General features: G+C 35.0%; 1 protein-coding gene across 2 annotated transcripts in view; it reads left to right on the forward strand.

Annotated features, from left to right (window-relative positions):
* RIOK1 (RIO kinase 1) overlaps nucleotides 1–23,087 on the forward strand; it is a 38,352-nt gene that overhangs the window by 9,535 nt on the left and 5,730 nt on the right. The window contains exons 5-14 of one of the 2 annotated variants that reach the window (XM_074271104.1): nucleotides 2,955–2,997; nucleotides 4,867–4,959; nucleotides 9,506–9,618; nucleotides 9,730–9,810; nucleotides 17,452–17,538; nucleotides 18,062–18,199; nucleotides 20,013–20,116; nucleotides 20,369–20,475; nucleotides 21,021–21,086; nucleotides 21,698–21,817. In XM_074271104.1, the coding sequence (XP_074127205.1) occupies nucleotides 2,955–2,997; nucleotides 4,867–4,959; nucleotides 9,506–9,618; nucleotides 9,730–9,810; nucleotides 17,452–17,538; nucleotides 18,062–18,199; nucleotides 20,013–20,116; nucleotides 20,369–20,475; nucleotides 21,021–21,086; nucleotides 21,698–21,817 (952 nt within the window). The remainder of the gene's footprint in view (nucleotides 1–2,954; nucleotides 2,998–4,866; nucleotides 4,960–9,505; nucleotides 9,619–9,729; nucleotides 9,811–17,451; nucleotides 17,539–18,061; nucleotides 18,200–20,012; nucleotides 20,117–20,368; nucleotides 20,476–21,020; nucleotides 21,087–21,697; nucleotides 21,818–23,087) is intronic. The other variant, XM_074271114.1, reaches the window with a different exon arrangement.

Consider the following 23,087-nt stretch of genomic DNA (forward strand, 5'->3'; position numbering starts at 1 on the left):
GACAGGATATAAGTGATTTTATACATGCATATCCTGTGATTGAAAATATTGACTCTGTAGGTCAAAAAAGGAGAAGATATGTACCTTTAGATTTGAATAAAATTAAAGATTTGAAAAAAGGTTGTACCTTTTATGGGGCTACATCAGCTTATGTTAAAATGTTACTAGATGGTTTGTCTTATGAAGTCCTAACCCCAAATGATTGGAAATCCATAGCAAGGATATGCCTGGAACCTGGAGAAAATTTATTATGGCTTTCGGAATTTCATGAATTATGTAAAATTCAAGTCAGATGCAATTTGGAAATAGGAGTTAACACACAATTCACTTTTGAGCACTTGGCTGGTGAAGGTCGGTATGGAGAGAATTCGGAACAGATTAATTATACCATGACAATATATGAGCAAATTGCTAAGGCTGCAATAAAAGCTTGGGGTGTCCTTCCTGGACAGAAAGATCGTGGAGAGGCTTTCACTAAAATACAGCAAGGTCCCAATGAACCTTTTGCAGATTTTGTGGGACGTTTGCAAACTGCTGTCAAAAGAACTATTGGAGAAAATTCAGCTACAGAAATAATGACCAGACATCTGGCTAAGGAAAATGCCAATGAGATTTGCAAAAGAATTATATGGGGATTAGATAAAGATGCTCCTTTAGAGGAGATCATAAGAAGCTGTGCTACAGTGGGAACAAATGCTTTTTACACCCGGACAATGATGAATGTGGAAAGACAGGGTCCCTCCTGGCAAGGGACTTCTAGAGAAACTCGGCGATGTTTTCAATGTGGAAAAATTGGACATCTAAGAGCTCAGTGTAGGTATGGAGATACAGTGAGAAGACAGGGTGAAAGAAGACCTAAAACCCCATGTCCAAAATGCAACAGAGGATTCCATTGGGCATCAGAGTGTAGAATAATTCAGGGAAATGGGATGAGGGGCCCAGGTCCAGGGCCCCAGGCAAAAAAGACTTGCGGCATGATGGCAGCTGATGTTATACCCAAAGAGTCTTTAGAAGGTCAGGACTCTGATTTGATCAACCAGCAGAGAAGCAATCACATGGCAGAAAGGGATTACCCAATCAGTCAACCAAAAGGCAATCAGATTGCAAAAATGGATTACACTTGGGGAGAATACAGGCCTTTTAAACCAACAGGGCTGTGTCCAGTGCAAACAATTCCAATGTAATTGCCAGATGATGAGAAGAGATTTAGAAAGTGGTAAATAGAATGTAATTAGATAGGTTAACTGCCTGGGAGAGAGGGTTTGCTTGTATTTCTTCAGCAGGAGAAGGAATCAGATGGGTGCCAACAAGTCATATTTGGCTTGTCCATCAGAGAGAGACAGAAAAAGAGAAAGACCTCAAAATAAAGGAGAAGATCTAAGAAACATCTGACACTGAAAGAGCATGGATAATAAGAAGACTGTTAAAGAACTTAAAAACCAGCAGGAATCATTGGACTTCCTCACACAAGATGAGAATAATGGACAATGGACTTATGGACATTTATAAATTTTCAATTTATGATTATGATTATGTTATATACTTCTAGCATGTGTTATGTTACTATGTTACTATGTGCTTATGTAATTTATGTAATTATCTGCAATACTTCCCATATTGATGGATTTATGTTTCAAGGTCATGACTGTCCTATGTTCTAAATCAAAAGAAAGGGGGAGATGTTGGGATTACTAGGTGAGAACTGAGGTTGTCTGGATGGTGACAAGGTGAGAATTCAGGTTTTCTGGACAATTACAAGGTGAGAACTCAGGTTGACTTGATAGAAGGAGCAAGCCCATTGGCTGGGGTGGTTCTTCCCAGAAGCCCTTGCATTATCCCACGCCCATTCTCTGGGAGAATAAAAGAGAGGACTCTCAGAGAAAGAAGAAGACTCTCTGCATTACATCAGGCCTGACGGGGCTCTCTGCAGGAAGGGAAGTCACTTCTAAGGACAAGAGTTAACAGCAACTGCCTGGGGACAACGGTTCACTACTGGAAGAAGAATCTGTCTTAAGGATTTGAGTAGACACAGCAGATCTCTTCCCAGAGAGCAATCCGGCAGCTTCTGGAGACGACAGCTCGTTACATGTAATGATCATAGGTCTAGAGTTGAAAGGACATCATTGTTTATCTAATTGAACTCCATAGTAATAGCTAGCATTAATTAGCCCTCTGAGATTTGGAAAACACTTAACAAGTTTGCAGAGCTCCATATCAGCAATCTTATAAAATAGATAATAGAGGAATTTAATCATTTTATAGATGAGAAAAGTAGCCTGAGATAAGTGATTGTTAAGTTTGGCTTTTGGTGACTTCAAGTCTTTCACTACATCTACTGCAGACATTCAAATGCTTACTAAAATTACCTGATCTTAATAATATTATGTACTATTTGTAAAAAGTCCAGATGTCTCTATAAATTCTAGCTACTTGATCTCGTTAAAACGTTGTGTTTTAAGGAAGATTAATCAGGATTTCTCTAAGTTGTGGGATCAGCTTTTTTCCTTTTTTTTTCTTAGAATTCTTGCCTTTGTGGGATTGTAAAGTTCACTCTAAAGTTGGAAGGGACCTTAGAGATCATCTATTTCAACCATTTTGCTTAGAGGTGACGAGACCAAGTCCCAGAAAATTTAAATTTTGCCCAAAGTGATATAGAAAAGTGAGAGCTCGGATTAGAACTGTGGTCTTCTGACTTAAAGTTCAGTCTTTTCCCTCTGTTCCTTGTAAGAGAGTGACAGTAAAGGGAAGTATTAGAAGGCAAACTGAAGGAAGATGTGTATAGGAGAACTTGGAAATGAGAGAAACATAAGCCTCCCTATGTATAAGGGTTTTTTAATGAAGCAATGAAATCATTTGGGTTTCTTTTCTATTTAGTTTTTATTTCATAAAAATATGACATCCATTTATGACATTACATGTATATTCAGGTGTTTTTTTTTTTTGCTTTTGGTTAGGTATCGGGTTAAAGATAAGGCAGACAGAGCAACTGTGGAACAGGTATGATTTTTAAATGTTTTGAATGAAGATTTCTGCTGTTTTCTTTTTAGAAATAATTTTTATTGATAGCTTTTTAAAAAAAATCATTAACAACATCAGCAAAACTAATTAGTATATTATAAAAGTCTGAAAATATGCATCTTGGAGATATCCTATTTTCTTTGGAGCCATGCTTATTTGCAATTTTGCTACATTCATTTTTTTGATTTATTGTGATGATTAGCATTCACATTGTAATCATGTATATTGTTTTCTTGGCATTACTTACTTTACATTGTATTAGTTGTGTAGATCTTTACCTACTTCATCATATTAAGCACAACAATATTCCATTATATTTATGTATCATGATTTGTTTAGAATTCCCTAGTCAATAGATATCTTTGTTTCCAATTTGCTATCATGAAGAATGTCACTGTAAATCTTTTGATGTCTTTGAGGACTTTTCTCATCAAGGGCCTCTTGGTCAAATGATATGAACATTTTTCTCACTTTATTGGCATAATTCCAACTTGTTTTTTAAAATGATTATACTGATTCACAGATCCACCAAGAACACACTGGTATGCCTATGTTTTTCCAAAATTGGCTTTTCTTCATTTCCCATTAATACCAGTTTTCAGGGAATGAGTTGAAATCTTGGTTATTGAATTTCTTTTGTTAATGATTTGGAATATTCTTTCATATAGTTGTTTAGTTTACAATTTTTCTTTTGAGAACTGTTTGCTGATACCTTTTGATCATTTACATCTTGGGGAATGACCTTTGGCTTTATAGTTAACACATATACACACATGTACATTTTGATGCAGTTTTAAGCTATAGCCGCTATAGCTTAAAACTACACTGACTTTGGAACATCCTGTATACTTATGTAGGGAGGTAGTAACTTCAAGGAGATATGGTGGCTAAATCTGGAAATGAGGGATAGTTGATCTTTCCTCAAATGGAGGTCCTGAAAAGAACTGATTAATGAGAGCAAAGCGGTGGCATGCAGTGGATAGAGCACCAGCCTTGAATTCAGGAGGACTCGAGTTCAAATGTGGTCTCAAACACTTAACTAGCTGTGTGGCCCTGGGCAAGTCACTTAACTCCCAACCCCGGGGGAGGGGAAGGGAGAATGAGAGCAAAGCGACTAGGAATGATGTCAGGGGACATCAAGTGAAGAAGCTTGGTGGCCAAATCTGAAGAATCAGATTTTCCTAGTCTGGGGCCCTTCTCCAAAATGGAAATTCTGGAAAGAATTTATCAAGGGGAAACTGAACTCACAGGAGCTGTCAGGAGGCAGCTGAAAAAGGATATTAAAGGTAGAATCAGAGATGGCTTGTATAGGATCCTTCCCTAAAATGAAGGTTCTGATAAGATTTCACCATAATGGCAGAGAATCTGATTTAGCCACAATGGTCATAGAGCATCATACACATTAATAAATATATGTTGAATAAATGCTTAATCTTGTATAGAAAATGTTCAGCTATAATAGTTGCCTAGAAGGATCATAGGGGAAGGGTTGATAAAGCAAAAGATGCCTCTGAGTTCTCTGGCTGAATTTAGTATTCTGATTTTATGGAAAAACCCATTATCTATCCACTCAATTTCCTAATTTCAATTTTGATGAATGGATAACTTTGACCTCTGTGACTGAATAAGGCCATTCACTTGCTAATTATTCTGGTCCTGGTCTCACATTATGTCTAGATAAATTTGAGAAAATAGAGGTAGTGTAAGAATGAATTTTATTTTACTATACCTAGTACAGAAATACAGTTTATTTCAGTTCTTGCTTTATGTAGTTTTAACAAAATTATATTTGAGCTCGGGTAAATCAAACTTTTTGATTTCTTAATTTTCTTCATTTTTTTCTTGAAGGTGCTAGATTCAAGAACTCGAATAACTTTGTTCAAGATGTTAAGTAGAGGAGTCATATCACAAATAAATGGTTGCATCAGCACAGGAAAAGAAGTAAGTTTTGTTTTTGGAAAGCTAAATATTTCTGTTTGTTTTTTGTTTTTTTTTTTTTTCCTAGAAACTGAATGGATTTTGTTTTTAGGATAAAGTATTTATTTGCCAAGTAGTAAAAATTGGCCATATTGATAGGTACGAAGAGGTAGACAATTATAGTCATGAATTATGCTTTTATACTATCCCAATCTCCGTAACAGAATTTGATACTGGGTGGTGGTTGACAGTATATTGGCTCATTGTCATCTGACTGGCAAAGTACCTGATTCCTGCTCAGGCCAGTTACTAGGAAAATAGGAATTAGACTATTTCCCAAGAGTGATTTTTCTTCTCTCTTTATCCACGCATATGAAAGGAAACAAAGTCGTAATTTGTTTCCTTTTTTTTAAAGAATAAAACTATTTCTCTGGAAAAGTAACTTACAATGAAATTTATTATACAAGTCAACTGTAGGAATCTCTGATGATGATAAAACCTCCTCGGGGTTCAGATGTAAAGGAAATAAGTTACTTTAACTTAAGTAAAAGCTTACTTTAAACATTTATATAAGTTTGAATGTTATCTAGTTGAATGGGGGGGTTTCTTTTTTGAAAGTTTCTCAATTAGTTTCTTTTTTGAAAGTATATTTTACTGTTTTAATTTCCCTCCATTTTCATATTACAAGTTCACTCTAGTACCCAGTATCTATAGTGATCACTGTAGACCAGCGGCAAGATAAAATGAAATATTCATGTCTCTTGCAAACTAAGGATAAATTTGAAAATACCTACCAAGCCAGAAAAGCTAAGTACTTTATTAATGACTGTAAATCGGCACAGTTCAGGTGGCATCCACATTTTTTCTTTAAATTTTTCTTTAAGTTGCTATTGTTGTACTGAATTTTCGTGAGAGTCTAAATATTCATTCTGTCCACAATAATTCATTTTAAGTGTTTGAATGCCCTGGTCCGGTAGTAGGTACCATGTTGGCCCTTACTATCAAGGAGTTTTCTCTCTCTAGGAGAAAATGTAGACTTATGGAACAAAGAGCAAAGTTCCAAATAGTATTTAGTGACATTATTTGGGATGGTTAATGAGTACTTTGTATGGCCAAGAAAAGTCACAGAAAAGAAAATAATCTTATTTCTCATTATTTAATACCTCTACTTATATTATTTATCTTATTCCTTCTCATTTCCAGGACCTTGTTTCAGCATTCCTTCCCTTTATCAAAGACTCTCATTAACTCTAAATATGTTTCTGTACTTGTTTGTCTCCTTCTTTCCATTTGTAGATCTATTCAGGTCTTCCTAACCTTAAAAAAAAAAGCCCATCCAGATATTTCTTTCCTTTTCTTTACTGGAAATTCCTTGAAAAATTGTTTTTACCTAATAAATCTGTACTGTCCAGTTTTTCCTCACTCCTTTGCAAACTGTTTTCCACTTTTAACACGCCTATGTTTTTTGTTGTTTGCTTTTTTTTTTTTTTTTTTTTTTTTTTTTTAATTCTGAACTTAACACGAAGTAAGATGGGTATTTCTATGTACAAAGCAGAATAGGGTTGTACACAATGCTATAAATCTGCCTCATGAGCAGCTTTCAAATACACAATAAATTTAACATTTTATTTTCTTGTATAAATGTGCAGGTTTTTGTTCATGTCACTCAACATTGGTTCATGCAAATTTTCCTAGGTTTGTCTGAAATCAATCTCTTTTGTGGTTTCTTGTGCACCATACTATATATTCATATACCTTAATTTGTTCTGCTTTTCTCCAGTCATTGGACTTGCTTTCCAGTTCTTTATTATCAAAAAGAGTTGCCTTACATGGTTTTTTAACATAATAAATTCTTTGACTTTTCCAAAGAATAGGCATAGTAATATAACTGGATCAAAGGCTATGCAGTTTAATGATTGTTTTTAAGTATAGTTCCACATCTTTTTCTCTTATTTCTCTAATCTGATAGATATGATGTAAAACTTCAGCTTTGTTTTAACGTGAAAATTTTAAATTAGAGGCTTGCAGCATTTTTATATAGTTTTTCATAATTTTTTCCTGTGAGAATTGCCTATTTATATCTTTTGACCACTTACCTATTAGGGAATGGGTGTCATTCTTATAGACTTGAATCCATTCATTATATCTTGGGTATTAGACCTTTGTTAGATAGAGACAAATCTTTGCTGCAAAGATTTTCTTTTCCAGTGAACTTTTCATTCTAATTTTAATTACATTAATTTTGTTTGTACCAAACTTTTTATCTTATATAAAGTTGCCCATTTTATCTCATATGGTCCTTTCTATATACTTGTCATGAGTTTTCCCCTTATCCATAAATGGGAAAAGTATTTCCTTTGCATTAAAAAATATATAAAAAAAGTTTTTATTTGTTTATATCTAGTTCAAGTATCCATGTAGAAATTAGAGTGTGAGATGATGGTCTGAACTTGAAAATTTTCTGCTGCACTGCTTTCCAGTTTTGCCAACAGTTCTTGCTTGGTAGTGGAAGGCTTGTCCCAGAAGTTGAGATTTTTGGGTTTTTTTTGATAGTAAGCTACTCAGTCCATTTGCTTCTTAAAGCATTCGTTTCAAATTGGTATTTTAGAGATCAAATTCCTTCCTCCTCCACAAGTCTGGGAGGTAAACTATCCTATGTTCCTCTAATTTATTTATGATCTCATTCTTTATGCCTAAATCATGGACCCATTTTGGTCTTATCTTAGTATGTGGTGTTAAATGTAGGTCCATGCCTAGTTTCTGCCATACTAATTTCCAGTTTTCCCAGCAGTTTTTGTCAAATAATGAATTCTTATCCCAAAAGTTGGTTTTGTCAAACACTAGATTGCTATTTTTATTCACTATCTTGCCCTGCGATTTTAGAGATCACTAATAACTTCCAAATGGCTAAATTTAGTCCCTTTTTTTTTTTTTTTTTTTTGTCCTTATTCTTCATGAACTTGGCTCTTAAGTTCATGTGGCTCCAAGAAGCTGTAGCTTGTGCAGCAAGCATACTTCATTACAATTGCCTTGTCAGATGGGCTAAAATAGGTTGAGGGTAACCAACAGACCTCAGTCCTTTTGGTGAATTAGGGGGATAATCTACTCCAACCATATGAGGACTCCCACCACAGAATGAACAGATAGATTAGAACAGTTTGTTCCAAACACCATGAAGATGGTTGAAGCAGACTCTGTGGAATATTTAGAACATGGTCAGACATGGGAGATACCAAGGTCCACTGCATCCCAACCCATCACCTTTGACAGTTCTAATCTAAGAGAGTGAGACTGATAACTCTATGTAATTCTGCGTCACTTAAGTCCAGGATATCATCCCATGATGTCATTGTTCCTCTTCACAAATGAAGGATGAAAAACAGTATATTTATACAGAACTTCTATAACTGAATTTCTCATCATCTTAAACTAAACAGGTCCTAAACTCAGTTTATAACTAAATCGGGATTTTTTTCCTGATTTAATTCTGTCAGTAATATCATTATTCACTCAATCTTCTGTATTAGAAACATCTTTTTGCTTATCTCATAGAATTGTGAGAAAAGTTCTTTAAGAACTTTAAAACATTTTGCAAATGTGAATTCTATTTTTGTTATCTTTGACTTTTCTCTTTTTCAGTTGTATGCAAACCATTACTTGATTCTATTGATTTTTTTTTCTCATGTATTCTCTGTTCTTGTGCTATTTATCACCTAAGATAGTCCTTCATTATGACATTCTTGAATTAATTGCAATATTTTCTTGACAGTTGTTTCCATTTCTACTCTTTACCTAGTCTAGTCCATACTTCTATTGCTCAGAATAATCTGGGTACCAGCTAGTTATCATTCCTCTGCTTAGAGTTTTCAATAGCTCCTTATGGCCCACCAAATAAAATTTAAACTCCTGTTAAGACCCTTCCTTCTCTCATTACTTGCCAAATGGAATTCCTATCCATTTTCTGAACATGCCGTATATTTTTTCAGTACTTTGCCTTTGTTTCTGCTCTTTCCTATGACTAAAATGCTCTTTCTTTCTCTTTGCTTGTCAATTTCCACTGCATTTCTTATTTATTTTATTTTACTTATTCCATTGTATTTTATTTTATCTATTATATAAATCATGTCATCTCCCTCATATACTTTCCCTAATAGTCCTTGTTGATGATGACCATCACCTTCAGTCTTCACTATGTTTTTATATCTAATACATTTATTTAGTAGTGTTGTTTTACTATAATTATTTGTATTTTTTTTTCCAAGAAGTCAGTGTGTGTGTGTTTTAACCTCAAATGATATTTCTTCTGAGATCCCAGCACAATGCTCAGCACAACTGGATGCCTAATGTTTTTTAGAATGAATGATCAAATAAATTTAAATATCTTTTTATCACACATTCTAATTTAAATCTTTTGAAGGGTTTGGTTTATATTTGCATATTGAATTTTTACACTATATTCCAAAAAAGTTAATTATTTTCCATCTTTGAGAGCAGAAAATTCACAAAAAAGTTAAATGTTCTACTTCACACAGGATTTCAATCATGTACGTTTTGCTTTTGATTACATTAGGCTAATGTGTATCATGCCAGTACAACAGATGGAGAGAACAGAGCAATCAAGATTTATAAAACTTCAATTTTGGTGTTCAAGGATAGGGATAAGTATGTAAGTGGGGAATTCAGGTGAGTTTTAATTACTTTAAAGTTTGTTTCATTTTGGTTGTGTACATCAGATATTAGAATGTGCCTATAGATTTTAAGATGAAACTATAATGAGTTCCTTATATTTTTCAGGTTTCGTCATGGATATTGTAAAGGAAACCCCAGAAAAATGGTACAGACTTGGGCAGAAAAGGAAATGAGAAATTTAATAAGGTAATGATTTGATTTCTTTTATCACTTGTGTGTGTGTGTATATATATATATATATATATATATGTATAAAATCCCATATGTAGAAATTTGCCCATCCCTTTTTACAAATGAACATTTTGACCCAGACACAGAGAATACTTTAGGACCATTAAAGACAATCAGATCCATTGACTATAGTCTAAATAAATAATCTCTGACTAAAAAGAAGGAATGTTAATGTTGCTGTTTCTCAGACTTTTAGAACCATCAGAGCAAGGGTTTCACAGTTTAAGTGTGTCAAGTGCTTTCTAATGAGGTTAATTTAATTGGCTTGTCAGAAGTCTACATTTCCATTACCTCATTCAAAGTTTGTTGTTATTATATGTTTGTAGACTTAGCAACCAGAGACTCAGCAAGAGACAATTTTACTAACCATGGCAGTGAAGAGGAACATTAGCATGCATGATTAAAAACCTGGATAAAATCAAACTTCAGCTCCATTTCAGCCAAAAGAGAAGAGAACCTGTTTATCCATTTCTTTCTTCCTTCCACAAAGACTAATCTATCAGGTTCTGTTAGACCTCACTTTAGGTAATTACTACCAGGAGAGAGTGGTAGCTAGTTTAGCTGTTCTTGGCAGTTTAAAATTTAAATCCCAAAGAAAGCTCTGAATTATGCTTACATTACAAATACACGTGTAATTATAAACATGTGGGAAGAAACTAAGTCACTGTCCTTCTTTCATCACAGAGTTAGGGTTGGTAGGAATCTCAAAAGTCATCTATCCTTGCCTCATTTAGAGATGAAGAAGTTGAGGTCCAGAGAACTAAGTGACTTGTTTGAAGTCACACAACTTAAAAGTAGCAGAGCTGGAATGTTTACCCAGGCCCCTGAAAAATCCCTAATCTTTCTACCTAATCATTAAGACCCACAAGACTTGGAATCAGGATGACTCCAAGTTACTTCTTGCCTCTTAAGTTTTTGTGACCTTTCAATCTCTCATCTGCATTAACCACCACATAGTGGCTGTGAGGCTTAAGGGAGAAGTTAGCATTAGAGGAAGAGTTGGAAAAAGCTGACCCCAAGCTTATAAAGCTAAGTGACTGAGAATAGTGGTATCCAGTGGAAATAGGGAATACTTTTGGAGAATAAGAACAAGAAGTCCTTTCTTAAACCTGTGAAGTTTCCCAGCAGGCAACTGGAGATGTGAGACTGAACCTGAGGAAGAAATGTGTGGGAAAATGTGTACATTTTGGAGTCTTCTGCATAGAGATGATAATTAGACCAGTGAAGGCTGCAGAAATCACCCAGAGAAAAAAGAAGCAGGGCTGTGGTAAAGTGCCAGAGTATATTGAGAAGGATTGAGTCAGGCAGGGAAGGGTAGAGATCAGAGAAGAGAGACTGTTCAAAAGGTCCATGATGTCAAATGCTGCAGAACTCGGCACTCAGAGTAAGATGAAGACTTGGAAACAGCCTTAAGATTTGGCAGTAAGAGATCATTAACTTCAGAGATGTGGATTTATTTGATGATCTTTACTTAAGTTCCTAATTTAAAAGTTATTTTTAAACATACTTTAATGGGTTATTAATTTTTGAGATATTTGTGTGTAGATGGCATAATCTTTCAGATCCATCTAAATCCAGGGTTCTTAACTTTTGGGGTTCATGAATTTTTAAAAAAAATTATAATTGGCTTCTTTTGCAATCCTGTATACATTTTAATAATGCTGTACTAAAAAGGGTCCATAGGCTTCATTAGAGCCCATGGCACACACAAAAAAAGCTTAAGAACCTCTGCTTATAGTCATGAATAATTGTTTAGTAGCAAAATTAAGCTTGATTTCAAGAGATCAGTGATTGAAAGAGCAGTTTGTTTAGTGATAGGATTGGAAATTGGGTTGCAAGGAGTTGAAAAGTGACAGTGAGAAAATAAAGCCAAGGAAACTCCTCTCCCTCTCCATCTTCCTTCCCTCTCCCAGTTGGATATGAAGTAGAAGCAAGATATTAGATGATAACTTGAAAGAAGTTCAGAGTCAGATGAAGGTGTTTTGTTTTTTCAGAATTGAGACGATCTGAGCAGAAAGGATCTAGTGTATAAAAAGAAATGGGTCATTGGGGGGGAAAGTAGATTACAGGGACCAAACTGCTGGAAGAAGTGAGGGAATGGAATAAAGGGCACAAGTAAAGGATCTGGCTTTGAAATGGAAACTAGACTACCTCTTCCTCTCTTAAGACTTGATACCATTGAGCTAAGAATGGAGAATAATTTTGAGGAGATTTGAAGTATGAAATTGGGAAGAAAAATAAATTTTGAGATTTCAATTTTTTTTTTTTTTAAAAGGATATTTATTGAGAAGGAGGATAGTGGAATGGAGTTTTGGAATAGATATTGAGGGGAGTTGGATAGTTTATCATGGAGAAGGAAATATAGTTTTCTGACAGCTCTAACTTTCTCAGAATGGAGAAACAATTTTTTTCTTAAAAGATCTGTTATGTAGTTCTCTTTCCTTATTGCTTATTTTCTTCTACATGACAACCAATTTTTGTCCAGTAAAGCAATCTAATATGCAAACAAATTCCATGTCTTATGTAAGGCATAATTCTTATTTGGGCTGACATAATATTTTGACAACTAGGTTGAAAAACCAAACAAACTTTTCATAATATTACACTTCCATTTTTATCTACAATGTGGTAGCTCTTAGAGAAATTTATAACATTAGATTCTTTTGTCTTGAAGGTAAAATCAACCTTTGTTGGTGTCCATAATATTTGACCGTAAAATCATTCTACAATCTTTTGTCCTATAGATAATATTATCTACATACAAATTCTACCTTTTGTAGAAACATTTCCCCAGATCTGGCAAACGAAATATATTGATTGTTTAATGCAGTTTGTGATGGTTGTTAGGAGAGGAAGTGGGCTGTTATGGAAAGCTTATTGTGATTGTAATCAGGAAGATCTGGGCTTAAAAAAAAAAACACAAAACAACAACTCTACAACTAACGGACAATGATCATGAGCTTCTTTTTGCTCCCCTATGCTACAACTCAAACTCTTGGCAACATTCCTCATTTTCTTTTCATTTCTTCTGTTTTCTAGTGAAGAGATGGTTCTTCCCTCACTAGAACAAACCTTTGATTCCTTTCCCTTTCATCTCTTCTGTTAGATTATCCCCATAATCTGTTAAAAAACAATCCAGATGAGCATATTCTGTCCCCAGTTTTTGCAAGCCTTTTTGTTTTCCTTTGCTAATCTGGAAATGTGACTCACTGACTATTGAACATTTCAGACTTCAGCTGTCTTAAATTTAACATATTCAAAACATAGTTAATTTCTTTTCCCCTTCAACTTAGCCTTCTTCCTAAACTCCCATTTCTGTTCAAGGTATTGCTGTCCTTCTACTGATTCAGGATTGAAACCTAAGACCTCTTTCAACACCTTTTCTTTTTCTTACCCCATTAGATCCAGTTCATTGCCAGATCTTGCCAGTTCTGACTCAGCATCTCTCATTTTATCCCCTTCTCTTCACTTAACACAGCCACTGCCCTAGCTCAGACCCTTATCTCCTCTTGCTTGGAATGTTGCATCAGCCTAATTGGTCTCTCCAAGAGCCAGTCTTTCTCCTGTCCATAAGTGCTCAAAGTGATCTATGTGCCACAGCATTGACTTGGCTGTGTCAATCTCATGCTTGAAAGGCAACTCCCTTTCTCCCTCCCTTTTCCCCATTACCTACAAGATTCAATTTGCCTCCTCTTTGGCATTAGCAGTTTTTTCCATATCTGGTTCCTGCCTTACATGCCAGACTCTCCTTACTTCCTGTCCTCTGCAATCAAGCCAAACTGACTTATTTGCTGTACCTTGTATGAGACACACTATTTTCTGTCCTATCTTCATGCATTTATATAGGCTATTTCCTGTGCCTGTAGAGCACTCTCTCCTTACCATCTCTTCTTAGAATTCCTTGAGGTCCATCTCCTACATGAAGCCTCCTTCTGATTTCTGTTCTTCCTTCTATCACATTTTGCAAAATTAATTTGTATTAACTTTTGTGTACTTATAGTCAGAAATTATTTTTTCTCATCCTCCCTCCCCAGTGTCCAGCAAGAATGGTTTTTTGGCTTTGTATCCTTAATTCCTGTAAGTTCCAGGTTTTGTCAGTCTCATTTCTGACAATCATCACTATGAATAAGGTTTACCTTCCATGTTTGTAAAATGGGAATAATTTTAATAATCTGAATAGTACTTAACCCATAGTACTTAACTTACTTTAAGGAGCTAATAAAGTATGGAAACAAACATGTTATACAGGTCAGCTGTTATTATTAGCCAGTTGTTAGGATTACAAGGTGCTAACTCAGGTTGTCTAAACAATTCTCTAGCTCAGAATTCACACCTTTAGTTCACATCTTTAAAAGGAGTTTACACCTTTAGTCTTCTGAAAGGAGTTTACACCTTTGGAACACCCACAAGCCCATTCTCTGGGAGAATAAAAGGAGAAGTTAGAGCCTGGAAGATAGAGTCTGGATTGAGTCAAAGAGAAGACGTCCCATGGATTCTCAAGTCCAGCAATCCCACACTTTTGGAGGGGAAGGCTCCAGAAGCCTCCCAAGAAACCTGCTCACAGAGGAAAAGATTATACAGAAAAGAACCCAGAGAATTGAAGAGACGACAGGACATTACATTTTGGCGTCCACAACGTGGGGCAAAGACTTTTGCTTATCCTGATTAGGGCTGATTCTGAGCCCTTCAGAGGGAGCTAGCCCGGACCTTGACAGTTTGGCACCCGAATAGGGACAGACAAGATCCTGATTTCATGGAAAAGCCTCCGATCCAGATCTCAGTGGAAAAAGTCTCTCTGACACAGAAATAAGTGTGAGTAACAAGGAAACTTTGTTAAAGAGCTAAAGTAGAATTTCAATGAAATGGGGCAACAGCCTTCTGTTTCTGTTCAAGGAAAATGTTTAGAGAGCATTGTCAAAGTTATGAAAAGCCAAAGATTGATTATAATTTTGGAGGAGATCACTGAGCTTTTAAAAACTGTGCAGGTCACGTATCCTTGTATTTCTCTGGAAAAAGAATTGGATCTAGATGAATGGGAATTAGTAGGAGAGCAACTAGGTGAACACTTAAATTCCAATCCAAACTCAATTTCCAAAGATATACTTCAAATTTACAATATAATTCAACTGGGTTTAGAAAATTATAAGTTATAGAATAAAGAAAAAGAAGAAAGAGCCAGAGGGGGAGGATCTGACTAAACTAGGTGAAGAGGATGAATCAGATAACAATGGAGTTAAGTACAATTCTGAACAACAGGAGCATTTCCCATCTCCTCCCTCAATTAACCCTTCAGGGGTGGAGGAAGGAGGAGAAGAGGCAGTGACACAAACAGATTCGCCTGTTAAGCAGCCTATGACAAAATTAGAAAAAGCATTGATTAAGGCTAAGAGAGAGGGACAAGATATAAGTGATTTTATACATGCATATCCTGTGATTGAAGAGATTGACTCTTTAAGTCAAAAAAGAAGATATATACCTTTAGATTTGAATAAAATTTAAAGATTTGAAAAAAGGTTGTACCCTTTAAGGGGTTACATTAGCTTATGTTAAAATGTTACTAGATGGTTTGTCTTATGAAGTCCTAACCCTGAATGATTGGAAATCTATAGCAAGGACATGGCTAGAACCTGGACAAAATTTATTGTGGCTTGCGGAGTTTCACGAATTATGTAAGATCCAAGTCAGATGCAATTTGGAAACAGGAGTTAACACACAATTCACTTTTGAGCAATTAGCTGGTAAAGGACAGTATGGAGAGAATTCAGAACAGATTAGTTATACCATGACATTGTATGAGCAAATTGCTAAGGCTGCAATAAAAGCTTGGGGTTCCCTCCCTGGACAGAAAGATTAGGGGGAGGCTTTCACTAAAATAGAGCAAGGTCCCAATGAACTTTTTGCAGATTTTGTGGGATGTTTGCAAACTGCTATCAAAAGAACTATTGGAGAAAATGCAGCTATAGAAATAATGACCAGACATCTGGCTAAGGAAAATGCCAATGAGATTTGCAAAAGAATTATATGGGGATTAGACAAAGACGCTCCTTTAGAGGAGATCATAAGACGCTGTGCTACAGTGGGAACAAATACTTTTTACACCCAGACTATGATGAACATGGAAAGACAGGGTCCCTCTTGGCAAAGGACTTCTAGAGAAACTCATAGATGTTTTCAATGTGGAAAAATTGGACATCTAAGAGCTCAATGTAGATATGGAGATAGAGTGAGAAGACAGGATGAGAGAAGACCTAAAACTCCATGTCCAAAATGTCACAAGGGCTTGCACTGGGCCTCTGAATGCAGATTTATCCAGGGAAATGAGAAGTGGAGCCCAGCTCCAAGATATCAATCAAAAGATAGGTGGAGCATGATGGTAGCTGAGGTCAAAGAGCCTTTAGAAGGTCAGGACTTTGATTTGATCAACCAGCAGAAAAGCAATCACATGGCAAAAAGGGATTACTTGATCAATCAGCCAAAAGGCAATCAGATTGCAGAAATGGATTACACTTGGGGAGGATACAGGCCTTTTAAACCAACAGGGCTGTGTCCAGTGCAAATAGCGCCAATGTAATTGCCAGATGATAAGAGATTTAGAAAGTGGTAAATAGGAGGAAATTAGATAGGTTAACTGCCTGGGAGAGAGGATTTGCTTGTATTTTAACAGACAGAAGGAAACAGATGGGTGGCAACAAGCACTTGGAGAGAGACAGAAAAAGAGAAAAACCTCAAAACAAAGGAGAAGATCTAAAAAACATCACTGAAAGAGCATGGCTGATGAGAAGACTGTTAAAGGACTTGAAAACCAGCAGAAATCATTGGATTCCTTGAGATGAAAAATTGTTGATGAAGACTATTGTAGGACTTGAAAAACTTGCAGGAATTATTGGATTCATGGAACATGAACTAATGGATAATGGGCTTATGGACATGTATAAATTCTCAATTTATGATTATTTGATCATATTATTTGCTACATCATTTCTAGCATGTGTTATGTTACTATGTATTTATGTAATTTATGTAATTATGTGTAATACATCTCAAATTGATGGATTTATGTTTCAAGGTCATGACCATCCTATGTTCTAAATCAAAAGAAAGGGGGAGATGTTAGGATTACAAGATGTTAACTCAGGTTGTCTAAACAATTCTCTAGCTCAGAATTCACACCTTTTGTTCACATCTTTAAAAGGCGTTTACATCTTTAGTCTTCTGAAAGGAGTTTACACCTTTGGAATAGCCACAAGCCCATTCTCTGGGAGGATAAAAAGAGAAGTTAGAGTCTGGATTGAGTCAAAGAGAAGACGTCCCATGGATTTGTAAGTCCAGCAATCCCACACTTTTGGAGGGGAAGGCTCCAGAAGCCTCCCAAGAAACCTGCTCACAGAGGAAAAGATTGTACAGAAAAGAAACCTCCTCCCAGAGAAGGATTATAATTGAAGAGACGACAAGATATTACAGCCAGTGATATTTTTCTTTTTTATTTTTACAAATAGGCAAATAATTCATTTTTTGATCAGCTAACCACTATGTAGTTTATTTACTCTACTAATAAAATTTCAACTTGGTATTCCTTGATTTGTTATAATATTTCAGGCTAAACACAGCAAAAATACCTTGCCCAGAACCTATCATGCTAAAACATCATGTTCTTGTCATGAGCTTCATTGGTAAAGATGACATGTAAGTATGTTTAAAACCAACAATTATACATTTCAGATATTTCAAAATTCAATTAGTTTCCTACTTTAAAAGTACTTATTGTCTTTTTTGTGTTTAAATGGTATTGTATTATTTTAAGATGAGTTTTTAACCTGTCATCCATGTCCTTTTAAAAAAAAAAAAAATTGTTTTTGGATAAATTTATTTTAAGGTAATTGGTTTTTTCCCCTAATCTATTATACACTTAAAACCATTATTTTGAGAATGGGTCCATAGTATTTAGTAGACTGCCAGTGAGGTCTTTGACAAAGTTAAGACCCTCTGTTTTAAGTTATAAATTTAAATTATAAATGTCTTTAAAAGGGCAACTTATAATGTACTAAGTCCTGTGAATATAATTCCTATTGGAATAAGCAGTCTGTTTTTTTGAGGTCATTTATTAGAAAATTAATTATAAGGATTAATTCTTATAGAAGAAGAATCTATGGAATAATGCCATTGATTTACGATGGTCTTTTTCATCTTTTCTTATTTTTAAATTGAGGCCTGCTCCTCTTTTGAAAAATGCCCAGTTATCAGAATCTAAGGCCCGGGAGTTATATCTTCAAGTAATTCAGTACATGAGAACAATGTATCAAGATGCCAGACTCGTCCATGCAGATCTCAGTGAATTTAACATGCTGTAAGTTGTATTCCTTTTACTATTGTAACTTAAGGCTTTGTTTTTGAACATAGCCTCTTAGGATATATGAATCCCAAACACAAAAGCAAGCTACTGGAATTGAATTAGGGAAGTGATATGGTTAGATTTATACTAAAGAAAATTACTTTGGCAGTGGTATGGTGCAGAAATGTCATAGCTTGCTGGCTACAAGCAGTAAGTAAAAATCCTACTCTTGTGTCTGAACCAGATTGAAATATAATTGAGAAATGTTGATCAAAATAAGCAAAAATATAGTATAACATAGATAATGCTAATTTTTGGTTTTCAAAGTCACTATGTAACCAGCAGAAATCAATTTCTATTGAATTTGGCAGCATTGATGTGAAGGATAGACTAGAATGGGCAGAGAGGCCATTTGAGAGGTTCTTGCAATACTAGGCTAGAAGTGATGAAAGGCCTGAAGTAAGGAGATGACCATATGAGAAATGATAAGGGAGGATGGATTTTAGGAATGGAGGTAGAAATTGCAAAGTGGATCACCTGATGGAGGAGTTGAGGATAATACCCAAACTGTGAACCTTGAAGTGAGATTAGTGCCAACCTGACAGGGAAGATTTTAGAGGAAAGACTAATTAGTTTTTGGACATCTTGAGTTTGAGATATATCTAGTATTTACTTGTTGAAGTGGCTGGTAGATAGTGCAACTGCAACTGCAGAGACACTTTGACTGAAAACTGGAGATACTTAGGTGTAAGAATCATCTGCATTTTAATTTGACCATGGTTACTGATAAGAGAAAAGAAAAGGCCCCCAGATTGAGCCTTGGAGAATACCCACAGTTAAAAAATTTGATAGGATAATAAGCCATTGCAAGAGACATAAAGGTGATATCAGATAGAAAGAGAAACATAAGAGATAGTAGTTTAATAAAAACCCCGGGAAGAAAAGAGTATTCTGGAGGAGATTAGCAGTGAGGTCAAGAAGGATATGAACAGAGAAGACTATCAGAGTTGTCTATTAAGAAATTATTGTTAACTTTGGAAAAAACAATTTCAGTTGAATGAGGTCTGAAGCCAGTTTGCAAAAGGTGGAAAAGAAATTATGAGATGAAAGGAAGTAGGGGCAGTGAGTGTCAATCACTTTTTCTGAGTTTGACTAAGAGGAGACCTGTAAAAATAATAGCTTCAATTGAGGATGGTAGTGAAATGGTGGGGGGGTTGTCTGGTTGTTTGGGAGGGCGGTTGGTTTCAGAGGGAAGAGATAACCACCAAAGGTTTTTAAGTAGGTGAATGACATGTTCAGACCTGTATCATAGGAAATTTTCTGGCAGTTGTATGGAAGATGTATTTAGGGAAAGATTATGATCATTTGGGACTACTGCAATAGACCAGAGAAAGATGAGAGATGAGAAAGATCCAGTTAGATTGGTAGTGATGATGTGAGTGGAAAGAAGTGTGTATGTAACAGTTGTGGAGGTAGAATTGATAGTTAATGGAATTGAGAGCATAAAGAAGGAGATAGAGAAGAATGGTTGAGCCTAGAATGACTTTAAATCTGGATTAATTTAATTGTTAATGTTAATTGTTACTCTCAGACTGAGATTGGGAGAAATGGGTTCAGTTTGGAATATGTATTTGAAATTCTGATTGGAATCTCTATAGAGATGTCAAGGAGGCAACTTGATAGGGTGGATTTGAAGTTCAGAAGATAGATTAGTGCTAGATTTGTAGATTTGGAAATCATCATGTTAAACAGCATTTTTGTATCAAGAGGGATGCAGATAAAAAAGTCATGCTATTGCTTTGTCTGACTGAACCCTTTGATCCCTAAGATACTGTAATGGAGATGTGTACATCATTGACGTGTCTCAGTCTGTGGAGCATGATCACCCACATGCCTTGGAATTCCTGAGGAAAGACTGTGCCAATGTCAATGGTAAGTGCAAATTGTAACTTTGTATTTTTCTGGTTCCCCTTTGTAAGCTCTAGCTGTTTCATGAGCATTGATATAAAACTTGAGCACTGTTAGAGGGAAAAACAATGTTTTGGGATATGTTACTTAAGTTTCTTTTTCTGGGAGGCTGTTCACATTGCCATAGTGAATTGGTAGAGTAACTTAAGTATCTTGTGTCTTTGTTTCTTCTAAAGATGGTCACTAACTTTTTTTTTTTTTTTTATCTTCCCAAAGATTTTTTTTTAAAACATGGTGTTGCTGTGATGACTGTACGGGAGCTCTTTGAATTTATCACAGATCCTTCCATCACAAAAGACAACATGGATGATTACCTCTTAAAGGTAAGTTTCAGAAAATGTCTAGAGGCAAAGAAAAAAAAGTTCGAATTTGCCTAATACTCACTGAATAGCCAATGATGTACATATTTAATTCCCTTGTTTTTGAAAAAAAAAAAACATAATTTCAAAAATGAGTAACCATATGTAATAAGAAACATATGTATATAGTGATAACTTTGAAACAGTTATTTCCATCATCTAGACATCATTCCCAGGCATTGTCAAACTTCATATATAGGGAAACCAAGATATTTTGTATCATAGCTGGTGAGTGTGAGACATTTGTTTACTGATCATTTAGCCAGATAGAGCTGAAAGGGAAGTTTCATTTGCCACATTGTATACTGAGTTAATGTTAGTAATATTCATCATTCTGGGATGGAGAATTGTCCACTACCACTAGGGGTCACTAAGTCCCTTGACTCAGAAGGGCAAAGGATTTTTAACTGGTTCCTGATTCAGAGGGAAAAAAGAATGAAGAGGGAAATGCTTTTGGAGTTGGCAAGTTGAAGTACAAAGAAAAGTAATGTTTTCTTATATTTTGAAAGGCCATGGAAATAGCAGCCCAGAGGACAGAAGAACAAAGATCCAATCAAGATCATGTGGATGAAGAAGTATGCTTTTTGATTTATCATCTTGTCTTTACCTTAAAAATTATTTCAGATCTAAATTATTTAGAATATATAAATTTAGCAGATAAAGGTTGTGCTTTGAATTTTCAAATTTTTAAACTCTGAAAGTAATGTTTATTTTTTATTTAAAGTATGTGTAAACTTAAGAGTCCATTTTTAATGTGCTGAGCTGTATAATCTGAATATGCTATTTCCAGCAGCAATATAAAGCTCACAATCAAGTTTTGGAGATGGCAAATAACAAATAGATTATTAGGGGTGAGTGATTGGGGTTAGAGAGAGGGAATGTTTCCTATTACAAATGTGAATTTAGAATTTGAATTTCCATTTGAATAATGGATGTTAGAATATATATAACTTTAGAATAATTATTTTAACCCTATTTTTTTTTTTTTCTTTTAGTAAGCTTTTAGCATTATGGAAGTATTGGAAGTAAACTCTATTTGCCTAAAAAGAGAATGACATATACTTATGCCAGACTGAAACACTGACATAGTGTAGCTTAATGAACAAAGGTTCTAGATTTTATAGTTAAGATCACTCTGTGATGAATAGCTAATTCATGGTTTTGTTTTCTCTTTTACTGTGACCAGGTATTTAAACGGGCTTATATTCCTAGAACTTTGAATGAAGTTAAAAATTATGAAAGGGATGTGGATTTAATGATGAAGATAAAGGAGGAAGATATGGCTTTGAATATACAGCAGGATAATGTAAGTAGACAAGATGGGAACTCACAAGAAAGGGACTTAGAATTCCAGGACTATAACATTGATATTGGGATCAAGTTTAAACATTTCTGTTATAGACTTTCTGTTGTAGTAAGACATGTTCAAGGTGCCTTAGTAGACACAGAGAGACTAGTCTGACTTCTTTCAGAATCTGTAACAATAAAACCTTTCTCTTTAATGTTCTTTTACTGGGTTTGGTAATGAATCCATTTGCTCTTGCTTACCTCTTTTCTTCCAGTTACAAATTTTATAAGGGAAAGCACTACATTGTTGTATTATTGCATTGTAGTCTTTTGCATGTACTTAGAACACAATAATGATCTGTGAATATTTTGTAATTTGAAAGAAAAAAGGTTCTGGAAAAACAATAAGGTTAAATCACAATTTAGCATTTAATTATATATTATACATTCTGTTCCTCATATTTTCCATGCATATTAGTCTTATATAATCAACTATTATAAATTCCTTGAGGGGTAGAGATTATTATTAAAGAAGAATAGGATTCCAGTTCATTCGGGACAGGAATCAGGAATCCTTTCCATATCCCTGACAAATAGTCATCAAACTTGAAGTTACCCTCTAGGCATCATATTTAAATAACCCTAATTGTTAAGAAAATTTTCCTTATGTTCAGCCAGAAGCTGCTTCTCTGTAGCTTTTAGCAGTTGGTCTAGTTTTGCCTTCCAGATATTAACAGATCTAATTCCTTATTCACACTATCTTTCATTTGTTTGAAGATTGTTGCTATTTCTCTCTTAAGTCTTCTTTTTCAATTCTTTCAGTTGTTTTTGTGGTAAGATTTTTAATCCCTTTGACATTTGGATTTATCTTTCCTTATTTACTAGTCTCTTTTTTTTATAAAATATAACATCAAATCTAGGCATGATACTTTAGATATGATCTGGCCAAGAAAGAATATGGTGGGGCCATAAATAATCTCCCTCGCTAAAGACATTGCTATTACATTTCTGGTGCCCCTTCATTGCTAATTCATATGAGGCCTGCAGTCTCCTAAAATCCATAGATCTTTTATAATATGAAATGTTTTCTAGTCATAATTTTCAAATCCTCTGTTGGCTATTTTTTCCTTATCTAAGGATAGAACTTTACATTTATTGCTATCAAGTTTCATGTTAGGTTTAACCAACAGTTTCAAATTATTGAGGTTCTTTTAGATTTAGATTTTTGCATTGAGTACATTTGCTATTCTTCCCAGATTCGTGTTTTGTGAATTTGAGAAATATTTTCT

This window comes from Sminthopsis crassicaudata, chromosome 1 (genome assembly GCF_048593235.1).
Source record: "Sminthopsis crassicaudata isolate SCR6 chromosome 1, ASM4859323v1, whole genome shotgun sequence".
In the NCBI taxonomy this organism is placed as follows: domain Eukaryota; kingdom Metazoa; phylum Chordata; class Mammalia; order Dasyuromorphia; family Dasyuridae; genus Sminthopsis; species Sminthopsis crassicaudata.